This window comes from Orbicella franksi, chromosome 2 (assembly GCF_964199315.1).
Source record: "Orbicella franksi chromosome 2, jaOrbFran1.1, whole genome shotgun sequence".
In the NCBI taxonomy this organism is placed as follows: domain Eukaryota; kingdom Metazoa; phylum Cnidaria; class Anthozoa; order Scleractinia; family Merulinidae; genus Orbicella; species Orbicella franksi.
In genome coordinates, this window is record NC_138146.1 from 25,366,283 (window position 1) to 25,383,234 (window position 16,952).

Sequence of the window (16,952 nt, forward strand, 5' to 3'; positions counted from 1 at the left end):
TTTTGACTGTCACCCAACCCTTCACATTTGACCCCGCCATGTCGGTAACCCAGCCACGAGGATGAAAGAATTACTTCTCATTTAGACTTTCTTTCCTTAGAACTTCGTTAAAGTTGTTCCAAAAAAGCTCGACTGAGCAAGAGTCTTCATTTTCACATTCCATTGTGGCGAAAGGTATATGTCTTCCGAGCAGAGGATGAAAGACGCTATCAGACAGTGAAACCAAACCTTTGCACCTCTTCACCTTCTCGTGGAAAAAACAAATTCTTGACTCAAGACATGGTCTTCAGTTCTGTCCATGTTACAATAGCTGCGAATTTTGCTTTAAACTTACTTGTCTTGCAAACAAATGACAGCTTATCAGGATTACCACGCCGGTCATTTAATTTATAAACATAATATGGGTCACGAGAGCCGGCCAAAGGAACATGTGTTTTAAAAAACATTTTTGAAGATAGGTCTACCAACGATCCTCCTTTATTGGTCTATCAAAATGTTTATTTTAGGTTTTTTGTTTATGATTATTTGCGTGACGCGCACTGATTACCCTCGAACCGCAACGCGTACCCGCGACCTGCGCTGTTTACCCGCGACCCGCGATCCGCACTGATTAGTCACTTTCCATTTACACTGCAGTAACTGCAGTGTAAACTGACACGCGCCTGTCTGTAATTTTCTCAATGATATACATATAATAAATGTGTGGTCGCATAAAAGCCCCAGCCTCATTGAGAGAAATGTCAACAGTCAAATTTCAAATACTACTGTGCATTTCTGGAAGTGATGTTGCGTCTGAAACATTTTAGGCGCAGACAAGTTTACCGTATGGCAAACTGACAGAAATAGTATATTCTCGAAGGCATTTCTCCAAGAACTATACCACTACTTCAGCAGCACAAAGGAAACATGGAAATGAAAGTCCAGCTAAGCGCGCAAAAATATCTTAATATACCCCGCGTAAATATACAATGAATAAACAACGCTCACGTAAAGGTGAAAGTATAGTAAACGGTAATCTCACAAATTAAACCCTATAAACAATCATTTATTCCAACTAAATGGACGCAATGCAAGATATATTAATGTTCCTTAACAATACGACTGTTACAAGACCTAGAAAAAATGGCTTCAAAAAAGATCTTCCGCAACTTCCTCCAAGCGAATTTTTTCGTGTTTATATTATTAATAAGTAATCATACGGTTTTTCTCGTTCAATCTGGAGTTAATTTGCACTTGTGAGTTTTTTTTGAAAAGCTGAAATTGCACTCGCCGAAGCGGCTCGTGCAATTTCAGTTTTTTGAAAAACTCACTCGTGCAAATTAATTCCAAATTGAGTTCAAAACCGTATGATTACCTATACAAACAATCAATACTTAGAAACAGAGAAAATCTACAAAGGTGTGCTTGTTTAGCGACAATCCTTGCTCGTTTCGCTTTATTTACTAAGCGGCTAGAAAGCAAAAAAATGTTCTCTAACTAAACAGGAAGAGACGCTTCTCACTTTCTTTAGCGAATATTTTCAGATCTTTTTTGACATTTGTTCACTTCTTTTCACTGATCAACTGAAGAAGTATTTTCTTGTAATTTCCACGTGTATCGTCCTGAAAACAGAAAGAGAAGTTCTCTTCAGTTTCGGAATCGAAGATAATGTTTGGTAGGGAAAGTGAAAAAGGTCTTCCTAACCGTCAACAATAGCAGCTTCACCATCCTCTCAGTTTTATTAATGGTCTAGTTTTGTGTGTAAAGAAACTCACTCTGTCATGCACGCTCAACTCCTAACTTGCAAGAGATGTCCAAGTTGAAAATAACAGTTTAGACTCCATTGAACACTAAATAAACACCTGCTCAATGGGCACTAGATTGCAAAATTACAAACCTGAGTATGCCTAGAGTTGAGTGTCCGCTAAGGGAACTGTTACAATGAGGAATGCGTTCTTAGGATTTTCCTTAAGATTTCACTTTGACTTTTACAGGAATGTGTTCTAGCAGAAAACAAATGAACAAACAAAAAAACGAACGAAAACAACTCACCGATATAAACTTGGCCAGCGAGCAGTGGTATAATTTGGCAAATTCGTCTCTGATGTCCAGTAAATCCACCTCCGATCTCGTCACAATGATGCGGATAAGCGTTGCGTCATCGGTTCCAAGACCCTGTGGTACGACAAAAAAAAAACAAAAAAAAAACACACAAACAAACCAAGAACAAAACAAGCGTAAATGGAAGCTGACAACAATCAAGCGAAGCTGGTAATGTTCTCAGAAGAGATACGACCTAACGTTTGTTGTTATGTAGCCTGACATTTTATCTTGAATCAATTTATTTCAAGTTTGGAGGTAACAGGATCACTAGCAACAGACGATACATGTTGGCAAGAATTACCAATGAAACATTTTCCGTCGCTCTGCCCCTTAATCTTCCAATGGTGCAAATCACCTGATATCCATTCTGCGAATTGTCACGACGCCACTCCGATCCAGTTCACGAAAACCCCGTAAAATACAAGGACGGATGTGACATCGAACGCCTCTCTTACCTTCATACTCTTATACAGCTTCACAGCAAAGAATGCTGGCGCATTTCTTACAATTTGAACTGAAACAAAAAGTGAAAAAAAGGTTAGGACAGTTGGCCCGTGTCGTTTCCTGAGCTACACCTGTAGATTCAAATGATAAAAGCGGAATCGACGCGCGGACAGGCTTACAAGCCAATTGTGTACATCAATGTAACTGACTTCGGAAATAAATCAAGGAATTTTGTTTAGTAATTTTGTCCTAAAATGACTACCTAACTAAGTGATTTTGTTCTGAGAATCTAGAGGTACTGTAGATCAAGCCAATATGGCAAGTGCGAGGAGTTTCTCTTTTCCGGTATAACTGTCTGATTTGCATTAACTGTATTGAGCCGAGGTAAATGAACCACTAGGTTTGACTCTGCATCACAACAGCTAGTAGCGCGAACAATTACCAAATATGAAACTGCAGTCGAATTCTGATCCTCCATATCACTTGTTCGTTCATTTATGATCAGCTTAATTCAATTTGTACCTATAGAAGCCATTCCATCTCGCAGGTCTCCTGACATCTCTCTCTTGATTGAGTCTTCAATGTCATATTTACTTATCTGGAAAGATAACAAGCTTCAATATAGAAAAGGCACTGTAATCCATGATGTAATGCATCACTGAAATGACAACACCCACCTTAGAATACTCATCAAAAGTTGCTTTTAACTGAGAGAAGCTTCGTGACACAAGGATGCTGTTGAACCTAGAACGAACACACGAACAACACGATAAAAAACATGTAGGATATATACCCTTCCTGTTTTCGGAAACAGAAGAATAATCTGAAGACAACTCACTTTGATTCGTCTGTACCCCATCTGCCTTCTCCTGCTTTATACAAGATCTGTAATTGAAAGACAAATGTCCCTTCAATCAAGTTATTGTTGCAAGATACGAGGATTCTCTCTATTTTGTTGCTTGTTCTTTTAGGTTTCTGTGATTAAATTTCCAAGAGGCATCATGAGTGTTACTTCTACAGAAGTGTAGCAGCTCTCGTAAGCTTGTAATTCTTTTGCTTGCTAGCAGCTGTTAATGTTTTGGGGCTAGGGACATTGTTTCTGGTGTTTGTTCTATTGTCCTCTCAAAGGGTATCCAGCCATTCACGTGGCACCTAACAAGAGCTGCTACCTAGCCCTATTACTGAGCTGCTCCTGGCTGGTTGCAGAAGTAAACATGTCATTTTACAGACTGAAAGGTCATCATATCGTCTCCGAAGACTGTAATCCTTTTGGTCGACAACAAGCATCACGACCTCTGGTTCGCGGGATTCCAGGCAATAGATCAAGTCATTTCATTGGAAGGAAGTCAGCCTAGCAAACAAGACATTCCGTGCATTTTCGTGCAGTGGAATTTCACGTGCTACATAATGGCATTTCACATACCTTTGCATCTGCTTCAGCCTTAGCCAAGTCCACTGTGTGGCTTTCGTCCCTGTAAGCCTGCAAAAAAAAAAAACAAAAAAAAATGAAAAGAAGAGAAAAACAGAATACATTAACAAGCAATTATAAGTTACACATGCTCAATAGAAGTGAATCCAGGCTTGCACACAAGGCAGGGGCCGAAACTAAAAAAAGTGGGCCCCTTCATTAAAAAGGCCAATCGGCTCTTCAGACCTTTTTGCCGTAAGGGTGGGTAACCACCCCAGGCAGTGTTTAAAAACACATGTATTTGACGTTCAGTGTCCAACTTCCGTGAGTACTTTTCGAATCGTTAATATAAAAAGTTCTTCTCTCCTTGCAACGCAAGTTACTTCACAATTCGAACCGTACCTGAAGAAGAGAAATGAGAAATTTCTTAAAATGGCCTGAGGTGTCTCCTGAAATGTCCTTCTCCAGGTCTCGGCTGAACACTATGGAACAAAACACCACAAAGAAAGTAAAGCTATCCCAGAAACAAGCATCATAGAGTACACAACGTTATATGAATTAACTAGCAACTATTTAAAAAGAAATACCATTGTAGCACAAGTTACGGCTGAAACAAAGCTTAGCAAGAAGTCATATTTCCAAGGTCAAGAGGATTACTTACATGTAATATTGTAATAGTGACCGTGACGGTGTTTGGATATCTGATCTTACACTAGCGTACATTTTTACAATTTTGTTTCTCTGTTTTCTCTTTAGTTAACTGTTTTTCTTTCGATTTGAGAAGATATATCAAATACCCAAGAAGCTGTTTGACCACATTGTGGGAGGCACAGTGGCCTCATGGTTGGTGCGCTCGCCTCCGGATCGAGCGGTCCGGGTTCGAGCCCTGGCCTGGGACATTGTGTTGTGTTCTTAGGCAAGACACTTTACTCTCACGGTGCCTCTCTCCACCCAGGTGTATAAATGGGTACTGGCGAACTTAATGCTGGGGGTAACCCTATGATGGACTACCATCCCATCCAGGGGGTAGTAGAAATACTCCTAGTCGCTTCATGCAGCAGAAACCGGGATAAGCTCCGACCTGATCGGCCACTTGGCTCATATGCAGAATTTACCTTGACCACATTTCTAAACACCTTAAAGCTCGTCAAAAATTCTCCGTTACGCGTCGTCATTTCTCAGTGTTTGCAAATGAGGTCAGGTTTCATATATTAGGCCGCGTTCACACTACGCCGGAGAAATTTGGAAACGCAACAATCACCGGTCAGTTTGGATTTGTGTTTGAGTAAAACTCGGGCAGGGAAAAGATCGCAATCTCGTCGTTTTCGAAAAGCTTCGTTTTCAAAATGTTTTCTGTCCACACTAAAGCGCAAAGCCGGCGTTTTCAAATTCATCCGGTTTGAAGAACCTTTTCAAAAACCTCCGTTTTCGTAACGGATTAGTGTGGACGGAAGGCCTAACAGGAAAAACAAAGCAAATTCCTCCGGCATAGTGTGGACAGGGCCTTAGTAAGCTTCATTTATTGCAGTTGCACAGTTATGGTAAATGGCTGTACAAAATCAATCCCAACTCACGCTTTTGGTATGACTGCTTGATTGCATTGATTTCTGCATTGGTCCTTGTACACAATATTTCGATTAACACGCCTTCGTCTGTGCCGAGACCCTGAAGCGAAAGTACAAATGTATCACTCAGCATATGCATGTTAAGCGTGGTTCATACTAGCGACATAACGACGTGAACATAACAATATAAGGCGGACGTTATGTCGTTATGTTTGCAGTGTGAACATCCTGGCATAATGACATAATAGGCGAATCTTCGCTGACGTCATTGTTTACATTTTCCCTCATTAACATACGACTTTGCGCATAGAAGGCATCATGCTAGACACGATTTTACTAGAAAAACTTTAAGAGCTTGTGAAACTTAGTAAGTGGTGAAATTTTTGGCTCTTTGGGTGTAATATTAGAGGAGAAATTGGCTTTCAAAAACATCAAAATTTCTGTGTGGCAAAAGCGCTAATGAGCTCGTACATTTTTTGAAAAATTTTGAGCTTTTAAATCCTCATCGCACAAAAAGTATGAAATACATCGCGCTCAAATTCCTTGGGACAGTTAATCGTGCTGTGCCCTTTCAGTATTCAGTATTAATCTCTTTATAGCTCCATCAGAAACTGTATCGCTTATGGTAATGAGGCAAATATTGTAAACAAAGATTCTCCTATAGCAACATAACAACGTGAACATAACGGCATAAGGAAAATAACCGATCTTTTCCTAATGTCTTTACATTGATGTCCACATTACCAACATAAGCGATTGTCGTTCTGTCGTTATGTCGCTAGTGTGAACCAGGCCTTACAGTAATGTGCCGTTTCTACGTTGTGTGAACATCATACCAGTTACGCAACGCTTTCGAGCGGAATGGAACATCCCGAGATGCGCGCAGACTTCATTACGAATGCTTTGAACTGGTTTCCTCGCAGTGTTTTGTTGTTAAAATCTTCATTTTCTGATACGTTTGCGACCTCAAAATTAAACCAGAGGGAAAATTTTGGCTCTGACAAAGCCCAATCAGATACTTGAAAGAAATGGAAAATGGCGCCGCTTACTAAATTTCGGCGGGAAGAAGATCGCAGCGCACAATGGGAAGGTTGAGTGTGCAGTAAGTAATAAGGTCGAGTAAACAGCGGCTTTCCTGTATTGTGACTGGCTGTATGTTCTATGACACGGTATAAATTTTACCCTTATGTTAGTTATTGATCAAACAAATCAAACCCATTTTCACATTCAAATTTCTGCTATATGATCATGAAAGTACTATCAGATGCAGCTGTACAAGTGTATATATGGTACGTGTAGCTGCAAAACGGTAACTACGCAGGAATTCATGTGCTACACAGCTTTACTAAAAAAAAAAAAAAACAGCCACCACCCACCTTAATCGCTTTTCTAAGTGACGTTGCATCATAGTCTGCTGCAGACATCATTAGAGCAACGACTATGTCCTCAAAATGGCCACCAAGTTCATACTTGAGATCCTTCAAAAGATCCTGTGGTAAAAATACAAGTTAAAATAAGCACTACAGCGTGCATAAACACGGTCCTCTTAAGCAGGTAAACAATTGACGCTGAAATGAGAGACATACATGTACAGGTATGTTCAAACTGGGTCAAAAAGAGCGTTAATGACGCTTAACTATGGAAAAGGGAAATACAGCATGTTTTGAAGCCTTACCCTGCCATACATTGTCTTGTATTCTAATTCAATCTTCAGTCTCTGGGCATTTGTTCTTGCACACAGCAGATTAATGATGGCTTTGGAATCACAACCTAAAGACAAATTCAGAAGAGTAATGCAATACAGCAACTTAAGGAGATGCGTGTGTAATACTCATTCACATCACAGCGGTTTTCAATTGAGTGTAGAAAGTGATCAGGTAAATTACCTGGGTTTTGGTTTTGGTCTTACTACGGTTTAAGATTGATCAGCTCGTATTCCAATAGACCCCTTCAAGCTCTAAGGGGCACTATGGGTAATCAGGGCAAATTTACAAGGAAGCACAGCTGTAAAACATACGTTTTCTTTATATTTCCGTTGTGATTTCATATGTGGAGACCAAACATGGAGAAACCATGGAGATGGGGATGGAGAAACCTTACCAGCGTTTATGAGCTGATCGAGAGAATGTCGTGCAACCTCGTTCCCAGGGTCTCTCATCTTACCGCCCTCTGGGGCGGTAGAGGGCGGTAAGATGAGAGACCCTGGGAACGAGGTTGAATGTCGTGGGCGTAGGAATTTTTTACGGTTAAAACCGAATAATTTGATCAAGTCTCCGATACCTGATAAGTAGGCTAATGCCGGACTCAATTGACTCAAAAATGCTAGTAAACGTAGAAAAGGAGTTTCTCTATCTACAGTAACAGTTTCTTCACGAAAATTAACCTCAGAACGGAAATATGAAGAAAAACGTATCTTTTGCCGCTTTGTTTCTTTGCCGATCTTGGCCCGATAACCCATAATGCCCCTTAGAGCGTGAAGGGGTCTATTGGTAAGCAACTGGTTTGGTTTTGGTTTTATCAAACCGCTCTAAGTCGTGTAAACCAATTAATAATAAATATACGCCAAAATGAGATGGTTGACAACTGGAAATGAACATTAATTAGCACAATTGTCCTTTAATTGCGAAAATAAAACAGACAAAGTTTCGCGATTTGACAGAAGGGGGAATAATTTTCGCGAAATCAAGGTATGTACCTTGACCTTCTCGTTCACACGAGTGGTCTCAAAATGAACGGTATAGATTTCAGAGCAACATTTTTCAGTGATATTCAACAGAACGGTAAGAAAACAAAATTTTGTACAATAGGTTAACAAGTTCCTTTGCGACATAGCATAATGTCAAAGAACACCGGTCAGACAGAATTCAGGATACGTACTGTATGTCTACTCTCTACTTTATGGTTCAGAGAAAAAAATTTTCCCGTGAGATGACAGTCGGTAAAATTTGATCAGAAAGGGTTTTACCGCAACGCTTAAAATTTCGCGTCTTTAATTGTCTCGCCAGCCTCTTTTTCACAGGCCTTCAATTTCGCTCTGTTTGGCAGGTGCGAAAAAAGGTGATCTCACTTCTTTTAGGTTTTCCCCGAATTTTACATTTGAATTCAAAATGTGAAATTGTGAATGACCAAGCACGAATGAGATTTAATGTCCTAATAAACAATTTAATTATAGTGACTAGATATTATTAATACCTAATCCTTTCATTGCATTTCTTAACAGTTCAGCATCTTTCCGTGCATCAAATTTTCCATGCTGCTTGATAGAAGCTCGTCTTGTTGATTGCTATCAATTAAAAAAACAGAAATATGTGAACTTGTGTACTGTAAGCATAGGGTTTGTACTCTGTTTTGGACCAAGCTCCGGACTTCGTCTACGGAAAGCTGCTACAAACACCTCAAAAAGCTCCTACAACACAATAGGCCAAACGGACAACAGACACCAGGCAAGGTGAGTATATTTTCTACATTGTATTCAAAAGAAGGTGGCATTTTATTTCGTTGTGCGTTTTCATCCTTCATTATTTTAAACTACATAAAATGCCTTATGGAGCGCTCAAATTCTCAACGGCCTGAAGTGTAACACAACACCGCGTACTTTAGGTAGTCACCTGGTCACGTCCCACTCAATACGCTTACATAAATCATTAACATTCGATCGATTTCTCGAATCGTGAGTTTGGAATGCCTGTGGTTGTACAGAGTCAATAACATCCTAATGGAACTACAGTATGATCAAAGTAGAACTGTTCTAACATACTAAGCACATGCAGCAATCTGCTTGATTGAGCCATCATACACTATTAGCGATAAGTAGAATTCTACCAGTAAACCTAATGGCAAATGCTGTTATTTGATTGACTAAGTGACAGTGAGTGACAGTGTAATAGTGCTAAACAAATGGTAAAACGTGATCCACCAATCATGAACAAATTATGACTTTCAGTAGGCCATATTCGTGTTCTTGGTATTGGACTAGAACTAGCTTGGAACTGAGGCTAAAATTCCATACCTTTTGGCTTGAGCTGGAACTCGCAGTAGATGAAGAGTGAGAGGAGTATGATGATGAGTGTGATGATGATGATGAGTATGATGACACTGTTGTTGAAGCACCTGTAGCAGCAGGAGGGGGTGCACTCGGCATACTTGGCATGTGTGCCGAAGGAGGGAAACTTGGGGGTGGGCCCTGATAAAACGAAATGATTGCAGTGTTTGTAGCAAAGCTGAGTAAACAACCAAATCAAATTCTGACTCTCTGTCATCAGCATTACTAAATTTCACATCAAACAAAGTATTTGGAGTTATGTTTTAATAGGAAGAAAGGGGTTTTATTCTCAGAGGTATTTGCTATCAAGAGTTCAATTGTCATCAATATTTGACCCACTACGTTACACTGGTGGTACAATAGTCCACTGCCCACTGGCAGGTGTATCAAACCTACTGGTAGTGGATTATTCTTTAACTACCTACACTGTCTGGGAGTTGTGGTGACCTCATGGTTAGTGCGCTTGCCTCTGCATTGAGCAGTCCAGGTTCGAGCCCTGGCCGAGAACAGTCAGTTGTGTTGTTTCTTGGGCAAGACACTTCACTCTCACGGTGCCTCTTTCCACCCTGGTGTATAAATGGTTACCACCTAATTTAATGTTGGGGGTAACCCTGCGATGGACTAGCATTCCCTCACAGGAGGGAGTAGAAATATTCCTAGCCGCTTCATGCTTTACCTACCTACACTGTCTTAAAGCCTCAAAAATAATCTGTCATTGCTTTCAAACTGTCACACAACATAGTAGATTACAGTGCAGTGTAATTATTTTGAAAGTGGCATTAAATGGGTGAGTTAAGTTCCAATACCAGCGGCACTGAGCAAATATATTTACATGCATGTGTACAATGTACACAAACTACGGAGTTCTGTTAATGAATTTGCAGTAGGAACAGACTACCGTAAAGTTAAAAGAGTAGTTGCTCCAATGTTACATTTGGAGTTTGTAGCCTGGTAGCCTCTTGCAACTTTGAGAACACAACTTTTAAGTTACAACTTTCAGTGACTCCCTACTTTTCTGCAAAGCTAAAACACCACATGTGAGATAATCCATCTTATTAATTAGAGAAAAATATTAGATCAATATATAAAACAAGGTCCCACCTTGCTGAAAAGAAATTATGTTAAACCAAACAGGGTAAGTTTTATGTTGCCTTTCAGTGAAGTAAGTGGAATCTTAAATAAGGGAGATCAGTTTGGTTGAACAGCTTATTAGTTGCATGTTTTTCCATTGCTTCTAATAGTTAACACACACTCAAAAAAAAAAAGATCAATTCATATGTGAGGTGAGGTCACTACATCTGGGTAGTCACTTCTTTTGGAGTGCACTAACCATTTCTTGAATTTTCTAATATTTGGCCATGAACTTTTATTGTTGTTTTTGGAAGGCTATTACTTTCAGGGGGTCGTCATTTTCAGAACTTTACAAGTAAGATTAGTGTCCAAGAGACTGGCCAGCATCTTCATGCTGTGTTCTTGGGCAAGCTATTTGACTCTCACAGTGCCTCTCTTCAACCAGGCGCATAAACCTGTTACGGCGAAAGTGTTGAGGCAACCTGATGACATGTTAGGGAGCGGAGGGGAGGGGATGGTGTAACCTATGGTGGATTACACAATTCAAGAGAAGTAGCAAGATGCTTTTAGCTGTTTCATATACTACTCAGAGCCTAAAATTGAGCACTGGCATTAATAAGCCATATCTGACTACTGCTTCGAAAGCTCTGGCACTCTTACTAGTCAGGCTGGAAGTTGTCCATCGTAAGTGACCATTCAGCATTCATGAGTATTCCAACAACAAACAATACCATCATGAAGTATGCTGGACAGACTGAACTACATGTAACTGTCATGACCAGTCAAGCTGCATACAGTAAGATGAAAATCACTCTCGTCAATGCTAACTGACTAACACAAGTCTGAGACTGACTCACCACCTCACTAGCTGGCAAACTGACTACCAAGAAATAAGAAATGTAGTAACAACAATTCTGTTAATAGAGCAACAAGGTACAGAGAAGGAAGACAGGAGTTTGCTATCCCCCACAAATGGTAAACAAGGCCTTCCACTGACTCCAATACAGCTGCCTTAGTTGGCAAAAAACAATACTGTATAATCATTACAGCTATTAAGTGCAGACTTTTCAAGAAATAGGACAGAGAAAGAAGCTGTCACATGTCATCAGACAGTCAATGATAGCTCACCATGGGCAAATTAGGCTGAGGCTGAGGTGGACCAACTTGACTTCTGTTGTAGTGGGCTGGAAATGAGGCAGTGGCCATGGCCGCAGCCTAAAAAGGTCAGTAAAATTATGTGCACATAGAAGAATTATTAGTAGTCAAATAAGACTTGATGTGCTCAGAACTTCTCTATTAATTTTACATTTACATATATGCACGATATTGGTTCACATGTACATTCAGGTGTGCAATTGTGTTACAGTTATTACAGGTAACTTCATTGATAAGTAAGGATTTATTGTTATACATGTAAATTATTGTTTTGTACTTTACCCTTAGTATACATAATACATGCATATCTGTGCATATTCACTGTACTAGGCTGCCTATGTTAATACTCACTCCAAATGATAAACTCCCAGGATACACTCCACCAGGCTTTGGCATGGAAGGTGCAGCACCATATAAACCACCTGGGTTTGGCGGCGGCATGCCAATATTAGGGTTAGGCATGGGCATACCTGATAATATTGGGTATAGAAAAGGAAAATAAAACACACATATAGTTACTATAAAGGCTTGGCCAAATGCACTTGCAAGTAGTGGCAAGTAGCCACAAGTTGAACTTGCGTAGGGACGTGCAAAGGGTGGTCAAACGGACTCGCAAGTTTGCTCACAAGCGCACTAAAATCACAGAGAAAAGCATCACAAGGCTACACGCTTGGTTCAATGTGACCAAAATATCAGTCTATGAAAATATGCCTACCCCCTGTTGTTGGTGATAAATCAAATCTGTCGTTAGCAGGGGTTTCAATAATTTTTAGCTCAAGAGGGTAGTTTAGAAAAACAGGGGGGTAGTTTCTTGGAAGGCCAGGAGGGAAATTTGAAATTGTAGACTCTCGCAGATGCATTTTCCTCCGTTTTGAGGCCTAGTTTTTATGTTGCTTTGTTGTTCCTAGAAGTCAATCAATTAGAAAGACAATGTTGATAACGTGTGGTATTTTAATTCTGCGTATTCAAATTGATTCATGAACGATACATTATATTTCATCACGAAAAGAAGCATAATATTAAAGTTTAAACACCCAAATGTGTCCCTTTCAATATCCTCAACCAACGTTGTGAAGAATCATTCTTCTTCTACCTCTATTGTTTTGATGCTGGAGCGAAATATGCTATTATCATATGGCTAACTCTGTGAGCAGGCAAGATGAGTCAAATCCTGTGCTATGATTGGCTACCCGAGCGGGCAAGATGGAGCTATCTTGCCTGCTTGGGTCTACCCACCATGTCCCACAAGAAAAATTTCCCAGTAAGCCATATAATAAATCCTTTATTGACCAAGCTTGTTTGGTCAAGGTGGCTTGATATTGGCCTTGTTCTTTTCTTGCGAGTTTATGGACCTCAACTCTGTCTCAGTCCATAAACACGCAAAAAAAGAGCTTGGCCAATATCCAGCCATCTTGACCTCACACTTGGTCAATAACCCATATATAACGATTGCATTTTGGCAGCCATTATTATTCATGCTTAGTCCCAGTTTCCTCTCGATTTCAGCTGAAGTGCCTGGCACATTTTTTTCACTTTGTATTGCAGCGATTGTTCTTGTGTGTTAGGTTACTCTCTCCTTCATCTTTCGTGGTCCAAGAGGCTGGGTTTAAAACACTAGAAAGTTGTTTCATGTACCTTTCTTTTTCTTGACCTATAACATAAGACTTGTTTTGTCAAATTTCTTGAAGAGAATCCTTAGCTGCGAGGAAATTATCTGTTCTTACCTATTTGTGTATGGCTATCCAGGATGGCTACAAACGGGTAGTCCGCTCATTACAAGCGGGTAGATCTACCTGCTTCCTGGCTATTATTGAAACCACTGTCGTTAGCAATATAGCATACTTTTGTTCTATGTTCCTTCAATATCTAGAACTCTTGACTTCTTCAACCAATGTTTATTACCATTAATAAAAATCTGCATACTTGAGATACCATAAAGTACTGACAGGACCTTTCAGGGGTACTGGTGTGCTAGGTTTACAAATAACACATTTTTTTACAAAGAGGAAGCTCACCTGATGGCATTGCTGGCGGCATTTGACTTGACATCCCAGGATACATAGCAGGTCCTCCAGGGGTTGGCATGGGCATAGATGGACCACCATGTGGATACTGTGTGTAAAATGCACAAATGGTCTTGAGCACTAAAATTCCTTCCATATCTACATGTAGATATTAATAACTCATTCAGATATCCTTGGAAACATATTTTATGGTACATGCAAATCTGCCAAGGTTTTGTTGTTGTACTGTATATAGCCCCATTGGGAAAGCAACAATAAAGTATGTATGTATGCATGTATGCATGGATTGGGTGGTCCAGGTTTGAGCCCAGTGGCCAGGACATTGTGTTGTACCCTTGGAAAAGATACTTTAAAACTTCACGCTGACAGTGCCTCTCTCCACTCAGGTATATAAATGGGTACAAGCAAATTTAATGCTGGGGGTAACCCTGTGGTGGACAAGCATCCTATCCAGGAGGGAGTAGAAATACTTCCTGGAGTAAAAATACCCTCAGTTGCTTTGTGTTGCAGAAACTGCTGTCGGCAGCAGTGGAATTAATAGTGCCAAATAAATTAAGTATAATGTTATCACTATTAATTACTTGAATCTGAAGATGACTTAATCCCACACAGATTGTTGATACAGTAACACCGGTCATCAACCCAGGCACAGTACTTAGCAAATGCACTGTAGTTAATGAGGCACAGCAAAGTCACCAGTCACCTCTATGTGTAGTAACAGTTTTCTATATTCAGAGGGTTGGCAGTGAGAAGGGGTCTTCAGTGGCCTGGTAAGAGGATTTTCATGTATTATAGAGTACAACTGTACACTGATTAAGTAATGAATTTAAATTAAGCTTTTACATGATACAAAACACCTCCAAATAGAAACAACCTTATGGCCAGTCTTTGGTTTCCTGTACTTACCCCAGGGGTACCCACTGGGGGCTGGTTAGTTAAGTTATCAAATCCTAAGGCTGGACCTCCAGGAGGGCCCGGAGGTGCTGGATATTGGCCTCCTCCTCCTCCTCCTGGCATAGGAGGGCCCCCATACATTGGAAAGCCTCCTGGCGGTGGTGGGTAGCTCATATTTCTTGTTCACCAGGTATTCACTGACAGACCAAAAAGATCAGAAGAGAATATGGAAACGAGCTACATGTAAAGGTCGGTTGTACTGACAAATCATTCACACATTGAGGTGGCTGAAACCTCGGAAGCTGGTATCTTTACATGGTATCTTTTAGTTTTTAATTCATAAATAATTTGCAACTCAAATTTACTGCGAGTTGTCAGACACTAGATTCTCTACTTTTCTTGTACATTCACTGTAATTATTGTCATGTCAAAACAAGATGGCATTAGAAACAGTGAGAAGGTCTTTTGTCAACATTGCATATGAACTCTAAAGTTAATGTAGTTCATTACATCGACGTGCACATTTTCCGTAAAACTACTGAGGAGGAATTATTATAATTCTCTCGTGACTTAAAGAGAACACTTTAACAACTACAAGCATGATCAAGAGCAACAAAAACTCTTGGCAATTGTCCGTTTCAAACGATCATAAACCTGGCAGCTGTTGAATTTAGTCAGGCCCATGTAAGCTAATTAACAGACCTCACCTGACCAAGTTTTGTCCAAATAAATGAAGGGAGTGCAGGTGTATAACTAAAGCTTGCTTATCGCACTAAAAACTCACGTTTACAACAGCAGTGAATTAATGGAAGAAAAACGTTTAAACCTACGAGAGCGTTGCGTCATACGGGAAGCGATTAACACCTGTGATCATTTGATCACAATCGGGAAATTTTAACGTGATTTTAATAAACGGATGCGAAAGATCGACCGAAATGTCTTACATTAGCATTTGAACAATCGTCTTCACACAAGCCTTTAGAAATGTCCAATACTCAATAGTCTCACCTGAGATACGATGTTAAATGTTAAGAGGTTTCCACCAAGTCTTGGGTTCTCTATCAAAAGTTTATAATCACTCGTCTTGTAGCGTACGGTGGAGTTTCACGAACAAGCTGCAAGAATCCCACGAATACAGCAAAAGGCGCCAAAAACGTAGTATGTGTTGACTTTCGACTTTTTGATATACAGTTCACCTTCTGTATTCCATTGCCAACACTTGGTGGTTAATGTGGGTTAAAATGAGGAAGTGAGGCAACGTAATTTAACTGCAAAGTATCGCTGGTCGTCACTGCTAATTTTGAGAACACATTTCAAACCCACACGAAAAGGGCAAGCAGAGGCGGACTGGTAATCAAAGATGTTGTAATCCCGTCCCGCAGCTTCCCGCGGAATGCTATCCCGCTTGTCCGGCGACCATTGTGAAGGTTTCACTGGGAGTCCATGGGGTCCACGGGTGATATAAAAAAGATACACGTCGTCATGTGAAAATAAAAAAATCAATATCGAGGTTAAAGGATAAAAGAATAAAAATAAATCGATCATCGTATACTTTGGTTTTATTGGGCCCCTGAACGTCCAAGACCTTTGCCACCCTCGTCCAAGCCAGCAATTAATGTCACCTGTTTTGAGTCAATAACCAACTTGCAAGTTTCATCGTATTCGCAGTGCATGCATGCACGTAGAAATCAGGACGGAAAGACCATAAAAAGCTCTGGAAAAGACACTTAATAGGGAAGGGTGCCAGGGGAAGGCAGCTCTCGCACGTGTATCGATAGTTTGTTTCGTACATTAGAGCGGTTCTTAATTGAGCGTCGTAAAACCAGAATCGAAGAACATGTAACACAAAGTCACTAAGAACACAGAAAATTCAGAACGGATACAGATAATCCAGTGAACCAATCAAGACTCAAAGCAAATACATGTTGCTGACGCGAAGCGCGGGAAAACGTGTGTGAACGAGTCACGATTGGTTTTGGTTTTATTTCTGATTGGGCGACAGAGTAGCGCTGGTCTTTGTTCAAGCCAATCGTATATTAAGCTCGATAACCAGCCGCTCACTCGATATTGCGGCAGAAATCGAGCCTAATCGTACATCGCAGTGATGCAGAACCAACGCAAATGCGAATTTGCTAATCTCAGGTCGGCGGGTAAACTAAAACAGTTCTTTTCTCTTTTTTTGGAGAAAAGTCTGGACACTTCAGTAAATTTCAAAAGTTGACTTTTAAGCACTAGTTATAGAGGGGAAAGAATATTACAAGAATCTT

At 40.2% G+C, this 16,952-nt stretch overlaps 1 protein-coding gene across 2 annotated transcripts; it reads right to left on the minus strand.

Moving 5' to 3' along the window:
* Window positions 1-1,034: 1,034 nt before the first annotated feature.
* Window positions 1,035-16,942, minus strand: LOC145478874 (annexin A5-like). 2 transcript variants are annotated; one of them, XM_081457061.1, is made up of 18 exons: window positions 15,694-16,942; window positions 14,698-14,882; window positions 13,783-13,879; window positions 12,119-12,237; window positions 11,741-11,827; window positions 9,509-9,682; window positions 8,692-8,782; window positions 7,175-7,269; window positions 6,876-6,989; window positions 5,509-5,599; window positions 4,337-4,416; window positions 3,950-4,006; window positions 3,365-3,411; window positions 3,204-3,270; window positions 3,049-3,124; window positions 2,538-2,596; window positions 2,032-2,154; window positions 1,035-1,601 (listed from the first exon to the last, which is right to left on the minus strand). In XM_081457061.1, the coding sequence occupies exons 2-18, from the start codon at window positions 14,857-14,859 to the stop codon at window positions 1,542-1,544; spliced, it is 1,599 nt and encodes a 532-aa protein (XP_081313187.1). In that variant the 5' UTR covers window positions 14,860-14,882; window positions 15,694-16,942; the 3' UTR covers window positions 1,035-1,541. The 2 variants fall into 2 exon arrangements, with proteins under 2 accessions (XP_081313187.1, XP_081313188.1); XM_081457062.1 differs by lacking the exon at window positions 11,741-11,827.
* Window positions 16,943-16,952: the final 10 nt, after the last annotated feature.

What these genes read in the sequence shown, in the direction of transcription:
- LOC145478874 (XM_081457061.1), bottom strand. Translation starts at nt 14,859, where the DNA reads ATGAGCTACCCACCACCGCCAGGAGGCTTTCCAATGTATGGGGGCCCT. An exon ending in ACAAGACAATGTATGGCAGG is followed by an intron (nt 6,990 to 7,174) that starts GTAAGGCTTCAA and finishes TTTTTACCACAG; the next exon opens with GATCTTTTGAAGGATCTCAA. An exon ending in CAAGCAGTCATACCAAAAGC is followed by an intron (nt 4,417 to 5,508) that starts GTGAGTTGGGAT and finishes TTTGTTCCATAG; the next exon opens with TGTTCAGCCGAGACCTGGAG.